This window comes from Rhinichthys klamathensis, unplaced genomic scaffold, assembly GCF_029890125.1.
Source record: "Rhinichthys klamathensis goyatoka isolate OS25496 unplaced genomic scaffold, OSU_Roscu_1.1 h1tg000169l_1, whole genome shotgun sequence".
In the NCBI taxonomy this organism is placed as follows: Eukaryota; Metazoa; Chordata; class Actinopteri; order Cypriniformes; family Leuciscidae; genus Rhinichthys; species Rhinichthys klamathensis.
The window spans coordinates 2,878,563-2,903,226 of record NW_026606700.1 but is presented as its reverse complement, the minus strand read 5'-3'; the positions used below and the strand labels follow the sequence as shown (position 1 = coordinate 2,903,226).

General features: G+C 37.3%; 1 protein-coding gene across 3 annotated transcripts in view; it reads right to left on the bottom strand.

Annotated features, from left to right (window-relative positions):
* fibcd1a (fibrinogen C domain containing 1a) overlaps nucleotides 1-24,664 on the bottom strand; it is a 127,191-nt gene that overhangs the window by 32,654 nt on the left and 69,873 nt on the right. For all 3 annotated transcript variants that reach the window (XM_056259702.1, XM_056259703.1, XM_056259704.1), the window contains one exon: nucleotides 9,578-9,674. In XM_056259702.1, coding sequence (XP_056115677.1) covers nucleotides 9,578-9,674 — 97 coding nt within the window. The remainder of the gene's footprint in view (nucleotides 1-9,577; nucleotides 9,675-24,664) is intronic.

Sequence of the window (24,664 nt, the reverse complement as noted above, 5' to 3'; positions counted from 1 at the left end):
TTATTGTCCAGTCAGCTTCACCTGTCCTTGTCATTAGTGTCTCCCTATATCTTCCCCTTGTGTTTGCTGTCCTGTGTCGGTTCATTGTGAAACCTGCTGTGGTGTTACACTCTGTGAATCCTGCCTGTGTTTGCTTTAGTTACGTGAGAGTCATTGATAAATATTACCTGTGAGTATCTTGTCTTAGTTACGAGTCCTGTGAAGATCCTGTTCGTGTATTTGCTATTTCGTCATCTGTCTAAATCATAGTCTAGTTAGTCATCCTCTGCCTTGTCTTGTTTTACCCCATCGTAGGCATTATTTTACCCTTTTTGTCGTCAATAAATCGTGTGTTTAGTGTACTCTGTCTGCGCCTGGGTTCTCCTTCATCATCATAACACAAATATTCATCTACCCAAAAAACATGACAAAAGGGCAAAATCTTTTTTATGATAAACAGTTGTGGCAATTTCTAACTTCTGTCTGGGAACATTTGTGATGAGACGACTAGATTTATGAGGATCGATGCGATTATAGTCTACGATCCTTTTTTCTGCTGATGTGGAACTGAACAGACTTTCGGGAACTCTATGTGATGACTGTGGGGATATGGCAGGGATAAAGTAAACCCGATTAAATACACTTTTCTTCCTTAAGAGGATGTAGGAAAAGGGTTAAGTTTCTTCTTTTGATGACCTGCCCAAAATAATGAAGTTCTCTTGACAAAAGAACTGGCCAATAGGATTCTGACAAAAAGCTCATCACACAATTTCAGGCCAGGAACATGATAAAAAAAAAAAAAAGCTTGTGTGGATGTTATATATCAAATTAAACCTGCTGATCCAGATGATACCAGCTCATTATCATTCAACATCCATGATCCATCAACATGATCCCTAATGAAATTGCAAAACTGAAACCATAATACTACACTTTACCTTAAATGGGATGTCTAATGCTATTTCATGCTTTCTGACTCCCTACACCAGGGGTCTCAAACTCAACTTAACTGGGGGCCGCTGGAGGTAGAGTCGGGGTCAGGCTGGGCCGCATCAAGTATTCCACAAAAAATAGTATTCAAGTATTCCCAAAAAGGAGCACAACTGATCCAATCTTCTCAATATTTATTATTAACGTTTCTTCTGAACTGTTCCTCTGAATTTGAACATTCCTTTCTGTACATCATTGGTTCTTCATGAGCTGTCCTTCTGACAGCTGAAGTTCATTTTACAAACTTTCTTTGTCTATAACACATATTTGTAATATTTATATTTGCTTATGTCTGTTTATTTTCTTTATACAACACATTAATGATATTGAATGTTTTTTTTGGAAGGCACATTTCCTTTTATTATACTTAGAAAAACAATTATTGCTTTTGAAATACAAATATTTGCAGTCATGTCTGCCCGTCTTATTGAATTCTTTCTACACATGTATCCACCTTATTCCTGACGACCTTACTGCGGTTTGAATTATGGGTGGCACTTCTGGTTTGGGGAACTTCCATTCAAAAAGGCTGAAACGAATCATTTCAAATCATAAGGTTGCCCTTCAAATAAAGCCGATCCGTCAGTTTGACTGGATGAGCTGTCGATTTTCCTTCATGATTTATATTCAGACATCATGAGAATAATGTTATACTTGGTGTTTTAACGTGACATGTTATAACAAGAATATCTATGGCAAGAGCTCTTTTCAGTCGCTGCTTTCTTTTCCTCATGATGATTTTTATTGTTTCCTTTGCAATCCGCTTGTAAAAGTATGAAAAAAGTACAACATATACGGCACATTTGTGGTCTGTTCTCCCGAATTTAATTTACGATAATAATTCACTGGAATGCATGAAGAATCTCTCGTTATTCTCACGTTTCTTTCCAGGTTTGTTTTCACAGGTAAATGCAATTTATAATCAGTCAAAATGAAAGAAATCACTTTGATATAGTGTCACGTAATGGTGAAGTTAATGAACATTTTTGATTAAGGCTTGTTATACAATATTGCCTACTACAGTGATATTTAACCAATGACTCGCGCTTTTGGGGCTATTTTTGGTCTGTTGAAAGTAGGCTACCTTGTTGATTCTTTTAAACTTTTAAATTTCATTTTAATGTTCGATGGTTGAAGGGTGAGTCGATTAATGTCATCTCATTGTGACACTTTTTTAACGTATTGCGTTCATAGAGCGAGCCTTCAGTGATTGTTTACACTAACGGAAGTTACACCCATAATTCGCGCAAAGCGTCATGGGGCGTAGGAATAAGGTGGATAGTGTCTCAAATTACTGACTGCACAAATCAAAGCAAACCTTCTTATCAACCTGTTGGACACATATTACAAGCTATAAAATTGATTATTCTCACATTGTTTTAGAGCAGGGTCTCTCTCCAACACGTCGCTCGCGAGCTACCAGTAGCTCGTGACCTGATTGGTGGCAGCTCGCCATGGGGCCGTTCACATATCGCGCTCACATATTTTGTGCGCTCAAGTTCGTTATTTCAAATGTAGGCGCGTGGTAAGCGCGCTCATAATGGAAGCGACGTGCTCATTTTTTCCAGGCGCAGTATGTTTGTACTTCCCGGTTGTCTATGACAACTATTGACAACAAACCCACCGTAAGCTGTCACGAGACTATCTATGGTAGCCCATAAGGGATACATTTTTTATTTATTTATTTATTTTTAAACGCGGCACACGCAACGACGGGCCGCACTAACATTAAGTTTTAATGTCAAGTAGGGGGCCACAAAATATCACCCCGCGCCGCGAGTTTGAGACCACTGCCCTACACTGTTAAAGAGTTGGATTCTCATGCTAAACATGGCCAAAGTATTTCTGTGCCAAATGCACTCCTTCACGGTTTGTATAAGTCTCGGAACGTTTTTTTTTTTCGAGTATGTGAAAGATGTCAAGTCAACTTTATTCACAGTATATAGCGCTTTTTACAATACAGATTGTTTCAAAGCAGCTTTACAGTGATAACAGGAAAATAAGAAGAAAGAAAGAAAATTGTGTCCTAGTCCAGCTTAAAGGGATCCTTCAGGATTTAGCATTAAGCTTTGTATTAGTAGAAAACCTGTAGTATTTTCGAATTACCGTGCTTTCCACCCTCATATCCCCCTGAGACAAGAGATTTATGTATTTTTTGTCTGGAAAAAATCCTCCGATGACGCAAAAATCGTCATTTTGCGTCATCGGAGGATTTTTTGGCCAGAGGCTAAAGACTACAGTCAGTAGAAGGAGCTGTCCCGCATGTTCTCAACCCGCCCATAGAGGGTGGGATCTCACTCACAGAATGTACACATAGTGTCAGACATCTTTTTTGGAAGCTTAGCTAGCAGGCTCTTGTTCTGTGGAGAAAGCTGAGTAACTTAGTTGGAGAAAGCTGAGTAGTAGGGGTTACCATTCATCCTCTTTTTCCCGGACATGTCCGGCCGTCGAGATCGTACAAAATGTCCGGGATTCAGCGTTTGCTTTCTGCAGTCGCCATTCATTGTTTACATGCACACCTTTTGTTTCAGTCTAACTGAATTCATTCCGATTGGTGAATCTGAATGTAGTGTTTACATGAACGCTAAACAAGTGATCGGTTGATGTGCGTTTTAACATTGCTAAGAAAATTCCCGCTCCTCCGTGAGAGATACGAGAGCGGTGCGTCTCACGGGTGTCTCTCGTCAGTAATCACCCCCTCGGCCTCGTCCTGCTCGCCACAGTAAACACAATGAACGGCGACTGTAGAACGCAAAAGCCGAATCCCGGACATTTTGGGCGATCTCGAAATCCCGGGCAGATTCATCACGGAGACTCACTAGTAACCTAGACTTGTTGTTTAACTACTGCGCTCTGTTACCGGTAGGCGTGGCCTCCTAGGGCAGCGAAGCAAGTGCATTCTGGGAGTTGTTGTCTTTCATCCACATAAGCCAAAAATACATTTTCTGGCTTTTCTCAGTCTAGAAAGCTCCAAATTCAAAAATATTTTCACATTTCTTCTACATAAATGACCCATTTTAAATACACATTCATCTTTCCAGAGGTGAAGTATCCCTTTAAGTAAGTTCAGTAATGACTAATTTTTGTTGTAAAAAGGTTATTTAGTTAATTTATATACAGCCGCTCTGGAGAAAACTGTGATGTCATCGTCCAGCTCAGTTCAGTTCTCATATAATGGTGTCAGTGCAGGCAGATCAATAATATTGCTGCTGAATACTAAATGTCCCCAACTAAGCAAGCCAAAAGCCAAAGGCGAAAAAGGCGACAGTGGCAAGGAACCGAAACTCCATCAGGTGACAGAATGGAGAAACATTCCTTGGGAGAAACCAGGCTGAGTTGTGAAAGTGTGTTTGTTTGTTCCCGGCATTTCGTTGACGAATGTTTTATAAAAGAAGGCCGCAAGCCTTGACGTTGGATTTGCAGGTCGTTTGAAACTGAAAGCTGAAGCAGTCCCAGCAATAAAAGATCCCGGTCATGAGTCGGAACCGCAGGCGGTAAGTAAAACTGCATCAAATGTCTGTGTTTTGTTGGCATAGAATGTAAACAACACAGACGTACAATGAATCAAAAGGTCTCCAGGGATAATTTTGTGTGTTTAAATACAATGAATCTTTTTCGGAAAGAATCGGTACATCTGTATCTGTCTTTTATAAATCTGATAAAACTAAAAGACTCTTCTGAGATATGAAGGATGCAATACTACTCTATAGGTACTCAAGATTTACATGAGATTGGCAGAAACTGTGTGTGTTATCTACCCTTTAAAATCCTGTACATTCTATCCATTCTTACACAGAGACTTCTATCACTTCTACTATCACCTTAGATGGGTGGTGTTTAAGTATGATAGTGATTTCCCCCCTCTGACTCATTTCATTAGTTAAATAGATGGCGCATCCCGGGTTCCAACACTCCTAGCCCGGATGGAGCCATTATAATTAGCTTAATTTATTAAGAAACAATAGCAGTAGGTTGGAGTTCTTCACAAGTGTAAGCACACAAGTTTGTGTGCATGCTTGAGCTTGTGATGAGGGAGTGGGAATGACTTATTATAAGCAATTCAACAGAATTGTGTGAAAATGACTGATAAAAGACTTATTTATAGTGCTCTGGGAGGCTGATCATGAATGGATATGCTAATACACTACAAAAGGAAATTATGGAATGATAATTCAAACCTCTCCTTTGATGACACAAAAATACACTCTTGTGCATTAATATTCATATTGCTCCCTTAATATTCGACTTACATTTATGCACAAGCATTTCATGCTAATTGGTAATGTGGCACTAAAACGATCTCTGCTTGCATGAACGCCAAAAGTAGCTCATAAGTTTCTGTGAGCTCTAAGAAACTTTGTCTGTCATCGTCTCTGTTCAGAAATCTAAAATATTGGTTTATACTTATATTTCATTCAGTAGTATTGAAAAGTATTGGTAAAAAAATGTCCAGAAGAAATAAAAATTGAATTACTTAATCCATTTTTGTATTTAAACTGTTCACTTTTAGCCACATTCTAACGTCAATCTCTATTGAAATTAATTGCAATTTATTATTATTTAAATAGGAATTTGAATTGAATCGGCCACATCCCACGGAAGTTGAGTTGGACTTTGAATTTGAATGACAGGAAAATGACTGTAATGAATCTCTGAGTGCAGCAGAGATTACGTATTTTTGTAGGCCAAAATCTGGAATTGAGTTAGCATTTTAGCACTTCCAATTCCTTCGTCCCAAAGTTAATGGATTTTTTTGAATGGGTTTCTGGTTAAATGCCTAAAATAAGGTCTGTGATGAACACAAGCTCAATATATTTCTACAACATAAAATACATTAGTAATTCCCCCTTTTGAGTTCTTAAAGCTTTTGTCTTCAAAAAGGCAGATGCTAACAAGTGGCTAATGCTAATAAGACTGCAGTGGTTGTCAGGGACATTGAACGTCAACACGTCAAACGGGAAAACTGTCTGCTTTCATAGCCTTGTTGTATTTTAGCACTCTTGCAAACTATTTCAACTCAAACTTTTAGGGAAATGTTTTTTCATGTGATCGTGGTGTAGTTCGTTTACAGCCTATGTTTAGCTTTTACTTCTTGCGATCGTATTTAGTCTTCAAAATTCATAAATGTTGTGTTCATTTGTGAAGATTATCATGATGAACAAAATGTGTAAAGGCCTGTTCAAAACAAGAACGGCAAAGATAACTATAGCATCCACACCAACGAATATTGTTCTGTTTATTATGAGCAGTCCTGTTAATCTGCTGCTTTAAAATCAGATGGTTTCTGATTGGCTGTCAATCTTTTATTGTTCATCAGCTGTGTTGTTATGGTTATAGATGTGGTGTTTAAAGATTTTTCAAACTATATCTTTACCGTTATTGTTATTATTGTCCTTAAAGGGGTCATCAGATGCAAAATCCACTTTTATATGGTGTTTGCATATAAATGTGTCTTTGCAGTGTGTGGACGCAACCACCATACAATGAAAAAAAATCCATTCACTCCTTTTTTTATCCTCAAAAAGTCTAAACACTCTCAATAATCAAGCCGTTTGGATTTTCTGAGCAATATGATGTCATATTGCTCATGCTCCGCCCACGAATACTGACAGACTGTCCCGTATTAGCATATTTCCGCCCTCTGCCATTTGTATACTGTCCGCCAAGGCAGGTTGCCATGGCAGCACTTTACGTGTCTTGTGTCGACATGCTCCACGGAAGAGAGGGCTGGGCTGAGCAGTTGCTCATTATCATTTAAAGAGACATACACTGAAACAGGTCGCTGTGAACAGAGCTGTTTTTGAGGAGGTAAAAACCATTGAGGAATTTTAATCAAAGTATGTTACAAACTTTACATGAAGACCCTAAAGAATCAAACCAACTTGTGGAAAATGGGCATCCGATGACCCCTTTAAGAATCATAAACTTTTGTTGGATAGCTTATTTTCTGCAATAATCCAAATCGTTTCAGTAACGAGTAACGAATTGAGTTCCCTTTCGCGTCTTCATATGCTTGAATATTTCAATTGCCAAGGCTTAAACTTTCGTGACGATGCAGCGCTGGCGCATCAACTGTCCCGAGCGTCATTCACGTTAATGTTCTCACAACATTGCATTGTTAGAATTCATAAAAATGTTACCGTCCAACTGGCGATTGACACAGTTTCATATACCCGCCAACACTGATTTTTACTCGCATTTGGCGCTTGGCGAGTGTTCATTTTAGGCCCTGCCAATAGTCCACCCTAGTCCACAAAGGTTGATTAAATAAGTACACTTGGGGAAAAAAAACGATTTATTTATTTAATCATATTCAATTGAAATTCCTCAACTGAACTGGAATTTACACAACATTCCCAATTCCGAATGGCGCACAAGTAAGTTTTGGAGCTATTGTGAACTGTGCAGTGTAATCCTATTTGTTGGAGGTGAGAGGCTAGATTGTCTCTCACTACGGGTCCTCTGCCCTCCCCGGTTTCCCTGTCACCTCATTCCTGATGAGTCTGTGTTGTTGATGTTTTCTGGAACTCATTTCACCAGCCCTGGAGGTTAATTGTCTCTAGCTCCCTCATGTCTCTTATTGATTAAGAGCGTGGGCTGGGGCAGCTCAACTCATTGGCACCGATTCACATCTTCACCAGAAGGCAGGGCATTGAACCTTGTCACTCCAGGGAGGACTGTTCCATCCTGGGCTTGCCCACAGGGACCCGAACCCCTGACCACCACCGGCATAGGCAATATCCTTTGTTGAACAGCCTGTGGAATTGCTCTAGGCTGGTCTTACTCACTGTGAAGAAAAAGGAGCAGGCCATGGGAAAAGTCATTCTCAGCCACAGCAGGCGTGAGAGACGCTGCTAGCAAGTGCTGTCCTGCTCTCGCTGTGAAGCTGTCAATCTCTCCAAGATGACACTCCGTGACGGGCCTGTCATAGTTCATCATCGCTGATTGAGACACAGGACCCTGAGCGCAAGTTACAGACAACAAGTCCAAGAACAAGTCTAGACATAAAATGTTTGTCAGGCAAAGGCGATAAAAGAAACAAGACGCAGCCCATAAGGACTGCCATCAAAAAGTACTTCCATTTTTTTTTCCTCGAAAGAGGAGCGACCTTGCAGTAAATAAAAGAAAAAGCAATTTATCTTCTTCATGTTCAACATATTGGAGAGCAACCAACTGTCGTGGAAAATACACAAACAAACCACAACGTTTTCCTTATTCCATCTCTCAGGTTAAAAAAAATTGATCATCCAAAAAATGAAAATTCTGTCATTATTTACTCAGCTTCATGTCGTTCCAAACCTGTATGCTGCATTTCCGTTTAAGAATCTTTAAGCTTTTTTTCCATACAATGACAAGGTGTCCGTACCAGTATGTCAAGCACTGTACAAGTAGTCCATATAACTATATTAATAAGGAATAGACATAAAAATAATCAGAAGACATGGACTTCCTCTATGGTGTTTTGACAATTTTATTAAATTTTTTCCATACAATGACAAGGTGTGTCTATACAAGTACTGTATGTCAAGGACAAGTCCATATAACTATATTCCAAGCTCGAAGCTATACAATAGCTATGTGTAAGGAATAGACATAAAAATAATCCGAAGAAATAGACTTTCTCTATGGTGTTTTGACTATTTTATTTTATTTTAGTCCATGGAAAAAAAACAACAACATAAAGGTTGGGAACAACATGAGTTTGAGTAAATAATTATTGAATAATACATTTTGGGTGAACCATCACAAAACCAGTGAGCTGAATCAAATTTAATTAAAAAGCTGAATCTGATCTTTAATTCCAGTATGGGATGAAACCAACAGTAGACGCTATGACAAGTTTCCTCACTACATTCAGTCTCTTTGCAAAGCCTCGCTCCCTGTCCACCCACCGCCATCTGCTACGCTCGGCTTTGGACACACAGCTTGGCATTTTGTCCGGGGCTGGCAGTTCACCGTGGCAATAACCAAATGTGCCCCTGGTCCTTACAGTTGTCAGAAAAACAGACATAAAAAGAGTGACAATCCCGAGAAGCGTGTTTGTGTGTTACGACAGAAGTAGAATAACTCATCACCTTGCTTTTTAAAGGTGTTACTGTCATTCAAAACCAAAAACCTGTGAAACTGTGATTCACGGCTGCGGGTGCACTTTTACACAACAGAACTATAAACAAAAAGTTACATAGAGTAATTTACATTTAGACACAACATGGCCAGCTCTTCTGGTTAGGTTTGTACATGAAACTAAAATAGTTTGTACTTTTTACAGGAATGTTTATGTTGCAAATACAGGCAAGATGAAATATCACCATTTATGAAAAGTCACTTGTCCAATTAAATTAGTGGAGCGAAACAAACTCTATGTATAATGAATATTATATAGTATATAGTACTTATTATATGTTATAGAAATTTTTATTTTAATATGCAGTAAAAGGAATTGCATACAATTGCATACAACTAAGCATTGTTTGGAAAATTTGTAATGACTCAGGAATGAGGAGAAAAACTGTTTGGAAACGTTCTATAAATCTTTTTGTGACACTGATATTACTAAAGCCTTTTTCCCAGAGAGATTGTATTACAGATAGTGACATGGACGGCTTACCAAGCCAATGCTCTCCTGTTATCTTGCCAAATCCTTCACGATAGGCTTCCCAGTCACGGAAAAAGTTAACAGAGCCATCTTCTCTGCGTTGAATCACCTGTAAAAAGACAAGTTAGAATGTCATTGTTGTACAGTTAAACTCTTTTTTATCAACCCCCATGCAGAGGTGATTCGTGCATTAGCCCCCTACAACAGGAAAATGAACGATTATCATTTCCACAGCGTTAATGCAAACTGGAACCTCCCCTGATTACTTGTGGTGTAGTTACAATATTAACCAACAGGGGCGAATACTAACCCCTGACCCATTGGGCTAAACTGCCTTTATGAGGGATGGATGCATGATATATTATTACCATATCAGGCTGATATTAGATTTTCTTTTTTATTCATCAAAATCAGTTTGTTTATAAATATAAATAAAATATCACAGTTTAATTTGTTTTATTTATATATATATGAGATTGATAAAATATTGTTATAATATATATTAGGTGATATCAAACATAAATTGTGCATGCATTCTCTATTTATTTAGATTAAATTTAGATTTGCTGTTGTCTAACACTCAAACTTAATCTTTCAAAACATTCATAATTGAATAATACTGATAAATGTCATCTTTAGCAAATCCCAAAACTAATATGCATGCACATGTATTATATATAACATAAAATATTTTTTGCATACTGTACATTATAATGTTGTGAAGCCTAATTGCGCTTGTAGCATTTATTGAATTATTTTCTAGTGTGTAATTTTTTTTATTTATTTATACAAAATACTAAAGAATTTTACTATCTATCAGCCATAACATGAAAATAATCTGTACTGGCCAGAATCTGTGCATCCGTCATTTTTGAAGTTACCTTTCAGTATTGAATGAAATACATATATTCACATTTCTCTGAGCTTGTCAAACCACGCTCTAGGATTGTATGTGGTGTATGTGATGCTGTCTAAGAATTTGGCTTCTCTTTGGAACAGTCTTTTTTGACAAGAACGCACCTACAGTATGATGCCTCAAAAAGCTGTTTAGGTATGTCACTAGGTTTTGGAACATATAGGTTTTGTGACAATTACTAGACAGGCGAGTACAGCATCTTATCATTATCTTATGTCAACCCTTTGTTCACTTCTTCTTAAAACCAGAAAGATAATGAATCCTAGTGTTTCAGTCTCTAGGTAGCTTACACACTGTCTCTTTCCTGCAGGTAGATCCTTTGTCTTTGGTATGCAGATGTATTCTTTACTCTTAGAGGAATGAAAGGGAAACATGTAAATTGACTGGAGATGGATATTTCAGGAGTGCGGTACAGAGGACGAGTGTAGAGGGGTCGGGGTCCTCAAGGGAAAGGTGACGCATATGTGGAATTCAAAGTGAAATTCAGACACTAATTGACTCCTGATCCCTTTATAGAAGATTAATCAGGCAGGCAGTGGATCAATGGCTGGTGAAAATGCCAGCAAAGGAGAAGTCTTGCCATCAATGTAAATGAGCCAAGCACAGTGCCCTCCTCACATGCTCACCAGTGCTTGCCAAGACCAAAACACACATTCCTCCAGGGACAGTTCCCAGAGGGACATCCTCACCTAAACAAGACAGGGACGAGGAAATCCACCTTCCAACCTCAATTAGAAATATTACAATTATGTACCTGTTTATGAGAAGACAGAGATGTCAATGTGTTTGTTTCAAATAAGGCACACACATGCGTTCTTATACTTACAAAGAATAGTGTACTCAAAAATGTACTTTTTGTCTTTGAATACAACAGGTGATTTTTTTCCCAATCAATTTCTTTCTGTAAACAAATTTGTTAATTTTTTGGCTCTATCTGATATATCTTTATATATATTTTATTATTTTTTAAATATATATATTTTTATTATATATATATATTTACACATGTACACAGTATATATATATATATATATATATATATATATATATATATATATGTGTGTGTGTGTGTGTGTGTGTGTGTGTGCGTATTATATCATATTTTTAAGTACTAAATATTTAATATTTTCTGCGGGGCAAAAAGAGTGAATTTTTACCAAGCAATTACATTTTGTGAACAAATACATCAACAATTTCATACTTATAATTAATATTTGTTACAATTATTTAAAATAAGAAATATTTCACAAATGTATCAGATTTTTTTGTAATATTTTAATATTATAACTGTTAAGACAGTAATAAATAAACAGAATTAACGATTTCATACAGTTATCAGATTTTTAGTATTTTTAAACATAACTTTTATTAATTATTGCAAGATAGCAATACATAGACACAGAATTAACGATTCCCCCTAACCCCTGACTATGAAATGCAACATGTACTTTGTGCACTGCGCTATGAATTGCTATGACGCGTGAAAATCAGGTTTGTGACGCTTGAAGCGCATGCATTGACGTACTTGCGTTGGAGTATGTTTCAGGCCTGAATGTACTGAAGGTGTTTTTTCCTCATTAGTTTACGTTTAGCTAAGGGGTTTTATGTGCGATGACACACAACATATAGATTCTGAAGAGAAGACCTTTGACTGAGACCTCCCGGGCATGTGATCTTGGAAAACACAGCCGCTCTCTCAATAAAACATGCCAACACTCGGTGCAGGTGCTTTGGGCTGCATTCAAAATTAATGGATGTGGCTTGACTCTGAATAAATCCTTTCATTGGTTCTTCTTCCAACTCACAGAGCAACCAATTTTTTTTTTTAATTATTCACCATAATCTCTGTAAATGAACACTGAGTCACCTCTGAGCAGTGGGCTCACTTAATCTTTATTGAACCTCGAGTATAAAACAGGTAATTAAAATACAGGGAAATTTTCATGTTCCGATAAATATTTCATAAGACCTGCTTTGAATATTCCCACCGGCGCAGCATGAGCAGACTTCAAGCGAGGCAGCGTTTAGGTGTTGGAAAATCAGATGCATGATTCAGGTGGGCACATCCCGGGCCATTCCCAGGGTTCAGAGAGGGGATACTGGGGGGGTTGGGGGCTGTCACTGCACACTGAAACGGCTGACTAAAAATACTTAATATGCATATAAAAAATATACAAATAAAGATTAGGCTGTCAATTTTACACATTCATTTTTAAGACATATCAGGGCTGGCTGTTGCAGCGTATGAGGTAAGTTGTCACAGTCTAACCTGCCATTTAAAAAATTAAATAACTATGAAATGCAAATCAATTCATGACGCTACAACAACGTTAAAGGGAAATAACAAAAAAAAATCATACATTTATGCTAAATATATGTATATAATAATAGCATAATATGTATAAATTATATATATATATATAAAATGTCAATCAATATATATATATATATATATATATATATTTATACACACATATAATTTTTTTAATTTATGGAACAGCTGACTGAAAATAATATGTATTGCATATTATTATTATTATTATTGAATATGACACACATATATATATATATACACTCACCGGCCACTTTATTAGGTACACCTGTCCAACTGCTCGTTAACACTTAATTTCTAAGCAGCCAATCACATGGCGGCAACTCAGTGCATTTAGGCATGTAGACACGGTCAAGACAATCTCCTGCAGTTCAAACCGAGCATCAGTATGGGGAAGAAAGTTGATTTGAGTGACTTTGAACGTGGCATGATTGTTGGTGCCAGAAGGGCTGGTCTGAGTATTTCAGAAACTGCTAATCTACTGGGATTTTCACGCACAACCATCTCTAGGGTTTACAGAGAATGGTCCGAAAAAGAAAAAACATCCAGTGAGCGGCAGTTCTGTGGGCGGAAATGCCTTGTTGATGCTAGAGGTCAGAGGAGAATGGCCAGACTGGTTCGAGCTGATAGAAGGGCAACAGTGACTGAAATAACCACTCGTTACAACCGAGGTATGCAGCAAAGCATTTGTGAAGCCACAACACGCACAACCTTGAGGCGGATGGGCTACAACAGCAGAAGACTCCACCGGGTACCACTCATCTCCACTACAAATAGGAAAAAGAGGCTACAATTTGCAAGAGCTCACCAAAATTGAACAGTTGAAGACTGGAAAAATGTTGCCTGGTCTGATGAGTCTCGATTTCTGTTGAGACATTCAGATGTTAGAGTCAGAATTTGGCGTAAACAGAATGAGAACATGGAACCATCATGCCTTGTTACCACTGTGCAGGCTGGTGGTGGTGGTGTAATGGTGTGGGGGATGTTTTCCTGGCACACTTTAGGCCCCTTAGTGCCAATTGGGCATCGTTTAAATGCCACGGCCTACCTGAGCATTGTTTCTGACCATGTCCATCCCTTAATGGCCACCATGTACCCATCCTCTGATGGCTACTTCCACCATGTCACAAAGCTCTAATCATTTCAAATTGGTTTCTTGAACATGACAATGAGTTCACTGTACTAAAATGGCCTCCACAGTCACCAGATCTCAACCCAATAGAGCTTCTTTGGGATGTGGTGGAACGGGAGATTCGCATCATGGATGTGCAGCCGACAAATCTGCGGCAACTGTGTGATGCCATCATGTCAATATGGACCAAACTCCCTGAGGAATGCTTCCAGCACCTTGTTGAATCTATGCCACGAAGAATTGAGGCAGTTCTGAAGGCAAAAGGGGGTCCAACCCGTTACTAGCATGGGGTACCTAATAAAGTGGCCGGTGAGTGTATATATATATATATATAATTATTTAGGATATGATTAATCGTTGCCCAGCACACACACACACACACATATATATATATATATATATACATACACACATATCTTTTTTTTTTATGGAACAGCTGACTGAAAATAATATTACATATTATTATTATTATTATTATTATTGAATATGACACCCACATATACATACAGTATACATTAATGTCTTCGTGCTACTAATTTGTGCGCAAATAAACATTTTCAGCAAATATTGGTTACTTGTGATTAATATGATTACTGTATTATTCTCATCATGAATATTCAATCTGCATTATTTTAATCATGAGAACCGTCTTCACCTCTTGCTGTTGTGTTCCTCTGTGCATCTGTTTCCTAATACTGGAGCCACTCTCCAGCTGATGTGTCCCAAAAGCAATTTCTCCTGTTACAATGAATCTCCAATGCCAGCAGAGCACACAAAAGCAGTGGCGAGTCCTTCGACACAGATGAGGTTCAGCTCCAGGTCGCTGCATCGGGCCGCGAGCTCTCGCGCACTTTGTCTGATGGACTAACGCAGGCGGGTGACCTTGTTCCACAAGAGACGAGATGTTCTTCTGTTTCACAATTGCCAAAGAAGACTCCATATGTGCAATTCAGAGAGCCGGAAAACCGTCCCTCCTTTAGACAGTGCACTCGAGTCATGTGCTCAGAAGGAGAAGCAGCCTTAAGATTCGTCTTGTTATCTCTTAATTATCAACGCTTTAATTTGCGGCACTACGGCAGACGGCACACAGCCAGGCCCGGGGGAGTTCTGAAACACCTCTAGCGAGCTGGTAAAAATTAATAATTGTTCTCAAAGGCTGAACCTCCCTCATATTAGTTGAAGTATTTCATTTTCAGTCCATGTAAAAGAGGAAGTGTGTGAAAGATTAAAAGGAAAATGAGAATTGTGTTGAATATTCAGAAATGATGGAGTGTTTTGGCTCCCTTGAGCGAATTAGATTACGAATTTATTTCACCGTTTTGAAGCCGGCGGCTCGGTTTAATTCTAAAGAAAAGGAAAAGAAGTGAGTTTATTGGTCTAACAACAGTTCTATAATATCTGATTTATCTTTGGGAGTGCAGGTAATGACCTCTGTAATTTCTCAGGAGATATCCTTTGTAATCTTCCTCATTTTTCATTGTTTTGCTATGTTGCTTTCGAGGTGAGAAGTAATTCAATTGTTCACAGGATAACCACAGGCCAGATCCGACATTGGGGAGACCAGGGCTATATGTTGTCAATATATGGGCTACGTTGCCACAATAGAACCTGCCATTAAAGGCTTTCAACCTAAATTATAACAGTAAAATAACTATGATACACGTCTGATATTTTAACATAAAAATATCGTAATAAATTAAATGACTGTCAGCAAGGGTGTAGGAATACACGAAGAAGATTCATGAATAAAGTGATTAAAAATCCATAAGGTAATTCACAGAAGGTTCAGACTGACGCAACTACACACATACTAACTGAGGGTGTATTCACACCTGCCTTGTTTGGTTCGATTGAATCGAACTCTAGTTCGTTTCCCCCCTTGGTGCGGACCTTTTGGGCAGGTGTGAATACAGCAATCGCACTCGGGTGCGGACCAAACAACCGAACCGAGACCCAGCTGAAGAGGTGGTCTCGGTACGGTTCCAAACGAACTCTGGTACGGTTCGTTTACGGTGTGAACATGAACCGACCCAATTGCAAGAAAGCACTTTGCCTTTGAGTTAACAGGCTTCCGTAGTCGGAGATGCGTTATGGGAAAGTGATCTGTTGTAGCCTACTACATTACATCTGTTGCGCGTCTTTCTGCGCGTCGTGTGTGCATCATTGGAATGGAATGAATGAATGAATGAGTGTGTGCATCAGGACATTCACATACTTCTCTTTAGTCTAATCACGCATAGATGCAAAAAAAAGCATTTGCAGTTCATATAATGTAACAATAGTTACAATACAAGGATGATGCTGCGTTAATTTACGTTAAGGCCGTGTGTCCACCAAAGCGTTTTTAGCCAGCTGAAAACGCTAGACGCTCTGCTGAAGACGCCTAGCTGTGGGCGCTTGAGAGCGTTTTGGACACAGCGTTTTTTCCCGTTGAGACGTTTCGTTGCTATGATACAGAATATCCGCAGCACAGTTTACTTGTAACTGATTTCGCAGATAATTTGTTTCATACTAAATTTATTTTTCATCCATTTTGTTCGGTTAGCTCTGCTGGTTGATGTCGTTGTACAGAAAGAATGTTGTGACAGTTGGTCGGTGTGTGGTATTAGTCCCGCCCCTCCTCCACTGTGATTGGACGGCTGGGTAAAAAGTGACAGTGATGAGCGCTGCGTTTTATCCAAAGTTGAACATTTTTCAACTCTCGGCGACCAGTATAAACGCCGGGCGCTCGGCGCTTCAGCGTGAAAAAAACGTCCAGCACCTCGTTACGCTCATGGCGTTCTATAAACGCGGCGCTCCCATTGAAAACAATTGAAAACATACGCCAGGCGCGTGGAAAAACGCTTTGGTGGACACACGGCCTAAGCCTTTTTTGCACTTCCTGATTTCCCTACTTGAGAATCCTTGTCCAATGAATGGACGACCTTAGTACACGTGTGTGTTTTTTTTTTTTTACAAATTTTGGTTCACTTGCAAAAAGAGCAGTGTGAAAGCAAACCGTACCAAAAAAAAAAAAAAAAATTATTTGGTCCGGACCAAAGCAAGTGACCTATCGGACTTTCCTAGTGTGAATACACCCTAAAAGTCCATGAAAACAAAATGAACAAACACTGATATATAGTGACAATTACAACACATAAAACACATGTCAAGTCAAGTCAAGTCATCTTCATTTATATAGCGCTTTTAACAATGGATTGTTTCAAAGCAGCTTTACAGAGATAAACATATAATTTAAGGTAACAGATTGTTTTGACGTTATAGCGGTTCTTGAATAATGTTACTTCCAGCTAAAGTTAACTTTGATTGATTCACCTCCGTTGAAATGATCAGACTTTAAACGCGAACCTGTGATTAACGCTGACGGCGTTCACATGACGGCGTTCACATGTGATAATTGACATTAAATAGTTGACTCTTATCTTATCAGTTGTGGTTGATAATAAAATAATTAAAAGTTATATATAACTTCTATAGCTGTCATAACTATTGCAAAATAAAAATAATAAATGTAAAAAACTAATAATATGAAAAAAAAAAAAATTGTACAATTTAAATCACTAAAAAAACCTTAAGACTTAAAAATAGTTATTAATAAAAATAGTTATTATGAGAACACTTGCATTTATGACAACTAACTCCGGTCGCCCCCAATCTAGATTGCTAAAGAAAATGATAGAATTCTGAATGCAAAAAAACGTGTGGTGGTTTCATTAGCATGTGCAGAAACCAAACGCCAAACGCCTTGGCACTATATTTGATCAAGATCACAGCCAATGACGAGCAGCAAAACACAGCTACATCATGATGGGTCATGTATAATTTAGCCGCCTAAATGAAATGCATAAAAATATGCAAAACTGGATCTTTAATATCCACCGAGTGACAGCGAAAACAGAAAGAAGTCGATGACCTTTTATTTGAAGAGCAGAAAACACCTGCAGTTAAAAATATCCTAAACTTCAATGGCGTGCATCTATTTACCGTACGTGCAGCAAAACATAAGAATAATGTCACATCTTTAGGTAAACAGCCTCTCCGAGCTTATAGTGGAGCATTTGTGGGCTATAAATGCTGCAGCAGTGTGGGCTGTTTTTCACCGGAGAGTCGCTAGGTACTGGCAGGTTTGGTTTCATATTGCTGAGAGCAGAGAAAACAACCCTGCTGCAAAAAATAACTGAAATCAAATCATGTTGTTCGCTCATATTCCCCATTGAGACCCCTCCCGCAGCCAGCAGTTGCACAACAGACCGTTGGTAACAATCTGCTGGGCTGGAACAAGAGAAGACATTCAGTGCCAGAAAACACGACCTCTTCCTGTCACTCTGACAGAAAACAGAGTCTGACCACACACAGGGCAAAAGGGTGGAGGATTTGACAATGGTCTCCCCGAGGGCTGTCAATCAAACGAGCTATAAACTTGAGGCGTCTACACCTCTGGTTGTACTGGCGGAGGGATGGTGACTGAGCTCCACAGACGTATCCTCTTCATAGAACAGCAATGTTGTCTCCTATATTCATGAAAAATTAAAACAAAATTGGTAGTGGTACATTCCATTGAGCAGTGCAGCTGAATAATTAAAGTCCCCATGAAATCAAAATTGAAGTTTTCTGGCTTTTAGTCTGAATATGATAGCCTTAAGGTTATCTATAAGCTTGTGTGCTCCAAAACAATGACAAAATTCGCATTTAGGAGATATAAGCGTTTAAAACTTCAACTTGGTTAAGCATCTACAGTGCTTAGCATAAGTGAACCCATGCTAAAGTTCACTAAAAAGAGGAATAATAAAATCATCTTTTGGAAATTTATCTTAATGCCTACCGACAAGAGACGGCAGTCTGTCAAAAATCGCGCCACAGAAAAAAACTGTATGTCATGTGACTTAACCAAAGCACATCATTGGCTAAAATAAGGTCTTCTCATTCCAACAAAAAACACAAGAATGTTTTCTTAAAGAGACAGTGGCAATGAAATGAACACAAAGAGTATGTTGCCATATGGCAACACCATGCGGTAGAGGGTTTTAAAGATAGACAGCTCAAGCACAAAGCCACACATTTCACAGATATTTGTCAGGTGTTAAATAATAAAACAAAAGATATACTGTTCAAAATAATGTGTTTGATCAAGACTGTTTATCTTGTAATCTTCTTTTGTATTCTGATTTAAGACTGAGACTGATCCTTTTTTTAAATATTTGCTTCAGTTTGTGAAGTTGCTGTGAAATAGTTTTGAAGACATAGTTCTGAAGTCTTCTAAAGACATATGATATATACAGCAAAAAAAAAAAAAACCTTTCTAGCCAAAACATATCTAAAATACTGCATATTTTAAATATATGTTGTAAATAAGGATTTTAAAATTGAAAATATTTTCAGTTTAAAACCTTAAAAATAATATTACAAAAAACCAAAACAAAGAAAATACAATTTATAGTATTAAACTATTTAAATATATTTTGAATAATATAAATATATATATATATTTTTTTTTTTTTAAATGGCCAAAATATATGAGGAAATATAACTAACTAAAACGCAAAGAAAAATCTTTCATATAGGACCAGATGATTTAAAGCAATCACAAAAATGTCTCAGAAAAGAAATCTAGAAAAATCTAGCATCATTTGTTTGCATATGCCATTGTGACTTTAGTGTCCAGATGCTTTTTGGAGCTACCGCATACTTAGTTCAACAGTCATTGCACTATTTGCAACTAAAATAAAGAGATTGAATTCATAAAAGAGGCATTACAGGATGAATGCTAAAAATCCCAGTCTTTTCTTTGGTTTATGGAGCAGATTCTGCCTCTTTCTGGAGTCGTGCAGAGCTAAAATGGAGGATGATGTCTGCTGCATAACTAGAATTTACCATGAAAACACAACTTTTCCCTAACCGAAAGCCAACACTTCTCTATAAAAGGCTTGCAACGGTCTGACACCAAGTCATTTGAAATGACGTCAAGAGTGAGTGCAGGTCACACTCTGAGTGCTGACCCTTTCCTTCTCTGCTTCTCACTAACACTACCGCTCTAAATTACAGTGAAAACACCAGGAATGAAAACCAGCCGCAGTCATTTTCAGATAGCTCACACAGCATCTATACTGAACAACCGTTTCATTCTTTATCAAGGCAGATACACAGCCTGGCTCCCATAATGCTGGGGAAAAAAAGGAATAAAAGACAAACAAAATGTAGCACTTCTTCATGCATGACAAAAGACATGATTAAACAAATTGAAGGGGTGGATTTCAGACCACTACATGTTCTTATTGATACTCAAGATATTTAAGCACGACTGTAATCTTCTTGTGTATTCTGGCATTTGTTATTGTAGACTTTTATTGTAGACCGATCGTTATTTTTTTATATTCGCTTCAGTTTGTGAAGTTGCTGTGAAATGGTTCGTAAAAAAACTAAAATTGCTCACTCCTATGTCATTCCAAACACTGCATGTTATCTTATTTTTTTGTGGAACACAAAAGCCACAAAAAACCCAATCAAAATATCATAGAAATAGTTCATGATATTCCAAGTCTTTTGAAGACATATACTATATATAGCAAAAATCTATAGTTTTTTTTTTTTGCCAGAACGTAACTAAAATATATGCTGAATATATGTTGTACATATTGCAATTTAAATAAATATTATTATTAAATTAAAAATATATTGTGTTTAACATTCAAATGCAAAATAATATTACAAAAAAAATTACAAGGAGCAAGACAATACAATTTCTAATTTTAAAATACATTTTGGGTGAAAGCAAAGTGTTTTTTTTTTATATATTTTGGATAATATTATATAAATTTCCAAAAACTATATGAGGAAATATAACTTACTAAAATGGAATTGAAAATTCTAACAAATTAATTTACATTTTAAAATCTTGAAAATTAAAAAAATAAAAGTTACCAATAAGTCTTTGACCATTTTTGTTTACATTGAACATAATCACATAATATATATATATTTTTTTTACAGTGTGAAATAACCATGTAAAGAACAAACTAAAATTTATTTGCAGCATTTTATTTTATTTTATTTTATTCACAAAACAAAACATTGGTTTGGAACAACATGAAGGTGAGAAAAAAAAAATGATTACTAATGGTGAATCAGACACAACAAGCTCAAGAAGTAGCCTGTAGTGTTTGGGAACACTAACCATACAAATATGTGGGTATTATCAGTATTGTTAAAACAACATAGACTTACTTTATGTGTCCAATCTGTGGCACAGGTTGCTTGTGACCCTGATCCCCACTCAGCGGCTTAAGGTCAAGCAGTTAAGCCCTTCATGTCATGAAGTTTAAGTACATGGAATGAACAGGTTCTTAAATGATCTACGCCACCTGTGAAGGAACACGCTTCTTACTTCCACAATTCACAGCCATGTAATCCTGTCAATGCTGATAAACTCACTAACAAACACATCTAACCCGATCAGAGCCAAGCTGTACTTAAAGACCCAACGCTCACTTCCGATTGGCTGCTAAGGTTATTATCAATCTGCTATCTCACGCCGTGTGCCAACTGTGCCACTGTTGCTTATGAGATCAGGGTTGTCGCCACATGACTGAGAATGCTCACTTTGAGGCATCGTGTTCTGGTAAAGAAGCTGCAGTACATCGTGAAGAAAAGACTCGGGAAAAGCTTTCAGCTAGAAGTCAAAATTTGACCTATGCTGTCTCTTTTAGACAAACCGAAACAGTGAAAAAATGTACACGCAATGGAAAATGTCCTTCAAGTGAGAGAGAAAAGGAGAGAGAGAGCATATTTAATGTCAACACGTATCAGGGTCACTCCAATAATACAGTATATTTTCATGTCCCCATCATATAAAGTTAATATACCAGATGAAATACTGAATTGCCATTTTTAAAAGAAGTACATCATACTACTTGGTTTTCTTTCATCGCAATTTCACCATTAAATGAACATACAGGGTGAATTTTAAATCATTTCACTAGTTTGGTTTGAGTAGATGTTGGAAATGACATGGTTTTGGTGGGAAAACAACAGAACGGACATCAGTAATAATTCTAAAATATATATGTTGTAAATATTGCAGTTTAAGGAAATATATTTTTCAAATTGAATGTATTCCGTTAAACCTTTCATTTGAAAAATAGCATTACAAAATGTACTTCAAGGAGCAAGAAAATACAATTTCCAATCTTAAAATAAATTGTGGGTAAAAGCAAAATGTATATTTTTAAATATATTTTGGATGATATAAATATATATTTAGAACAATATATTTTTTTAAATGACCAACAAATATATGAGGAAATATAACTAACTAAAAAGGAATTGAAAGTATGTATTTATTATATTTACATTTTAAAATCTTTATTAGCAATATATTTTTGGCTGTTTTTGTTTATTTTGAAATAAAAATATCTTCTTTGTTTTTGCAGTGTGGGATGACTGTGTTTAAAGAACAAACTGACATTTGTTTGCTGCATAAATATTATTCAGAATCTCTCCTGAAATAATTAAAATAAATAATAAAACAGCACACTAATTTGGATCAACAATAATTCCGGGGTGGTGTTAGTTGCCAAATTTTAAGCTGCTGAAACTTTTTGGCAAAAAAATGCCATAAAACATGAAAATAAGGAAGAAAAAATATGCCACAAATATAAAACACAACTTTAACATATTGTGTTCCAGAAATGTTAATGTGGCGATAATGAGGATTAGAAAATGATTCAAGCCAACTAATATTTAATCTACACAGACTGATAGTGCTTGTATTATACAAAAAAACAAAAAAAAGGTTTGAATATTTCTTAATAAATGTCTTACTGTGTGTGCATCCAAAGTATACACTTTGCCATAAAATCAAATCTACAACCTCAGTGTTGCTAGCGGCATGATCTACTGGTTGAGCTGACAAAATCTGTCAATCGAACAATATCGATCAATCAATCAATCAATCAATCAATCAATCAATCAATCAATCAATCAATCAATCAATCAATCTATCAATCTCACAACCTCAGAGTTCTGACACCCCCAGTTAAAATGTCCTGAAAATGCCACAAAGCAAAGGGACAAAATGAAGATTGCTACAAATAACTTTAACAACCTTTAGAGGGTCATGAAACTCCATCTATTGTAAACCACAGAATAAATAAAAAAAAGTTCCTGGCATCTAAGATGTAATACCAGACAGAGTAAAGTCAGCCATTCTCATCCCATTGTCTTTCAGTGTGAGAGTGTAAATTGATCCAAACACACAATACTGTCCAGAAAATACACTGACACTTCAAAGGGCCGGGCTCTCGGAGGCCAAAGAGCCATTTCACACCTAATCAAGTCAGCCCTTAATCCGGGCTGGGCCAGTGCAGATAACACACTTTGAAGTAAGGAGGTCCACTGACGGAAAAACTCACAAGTCTGAAAAAAGGATTCCTTCGTTCAGGCTCATACGTGCTTATTCCGCTTTGCTTCATGGTTCAAGTTTGTCAGGCTCTGCAGTGTCATCATCGAAAATGTCCCTTTTTCTTCAAACTCAAGCTGCAGTTTGATTTCAGCCCTGTTTAACCCAGGTATTAACATCAGTCACGGGTGATCTAATTGTCAGCCAATCAGACGTGCTTCTCAAACGTGTCTCCTGTGACTACTTATGAAATCAGAGACATATAGCATATAAACAGATCTTTAGGATGTTAGACCTGACCACCACTGAAAAAGGTTTTAATTATGATCAAATTGTGACACGCTATAGCCGTTTAACCCTGTATTTGGTGCTTTCTGTTTGTGATCACCGAAGCTGGAATATTAATACAACATATAAATGAGGGCTAATAAATGGTTTCATATTCAGTTTAAAACTTTGGCAGTAAACATCTTTTAAATAGCTGAAAGGTTGATAAACTCCAAGCATAATTTTGCAAATACACATTAATGATGTTTAATATGCAGATTGTGTGGTTAAATCAGAAGAGAGTTGAGTCTCCATTAAAATCAATGGGACCATCTGCAACCCATCAGTGATTTTACACCCTCTAATGTGGTTCAAATTGAACTGTGGCACTGGACGTTCAGACTTCCGACACCAGAGAATCAATAAACGGCAGTCGTGCCGTGAAGGATTGCACAGATAGCATCTGTGACAAACTCTTGTTCAGATTCCAGCTGTGCCATGCACCGTTTTCCAGCCCTTACTTAATACAGATCCACAACTATCGCAATAAATGTGTGCTATATACTGAAGCAGCAGCACCGTATATGGCATGGAAATAGCGAGGAGTGCAGTTTGATAAGCGTAAAATGACTTCTAAGACTAAATATCTAAGGTGAAGTTTGTGTAGCCAAACAGGGTATCTGTAAAGCACAGCGAATGGGGCCAGATTTCAAGGGCTTACCCTCTAATTCTCAAGGTTAACATAGGCGTTGTCCTGTTATCTGGACCACATTAATCATTATATGAGATGTGAGCTATATTAGGAGAATCATTGTGTGCTTGAACATTATCGCAGGGGTGTCAAAGTGGATTTTTTATTCTTTTTATGAATAAGAGAGGCAAATACAACTGGGATTAACATTGGATTAAGTTTTGCGAGAATCTCATGAAAAGGCCAGAATACATATAGGAATAATGGTTGAAATACATATTTGAAAGTTATTTATATAATTTATAACCGATGAAGAATAAATGTGTGTTTACACACACTCCACGCTAAATGTATGTGGACAACAAGC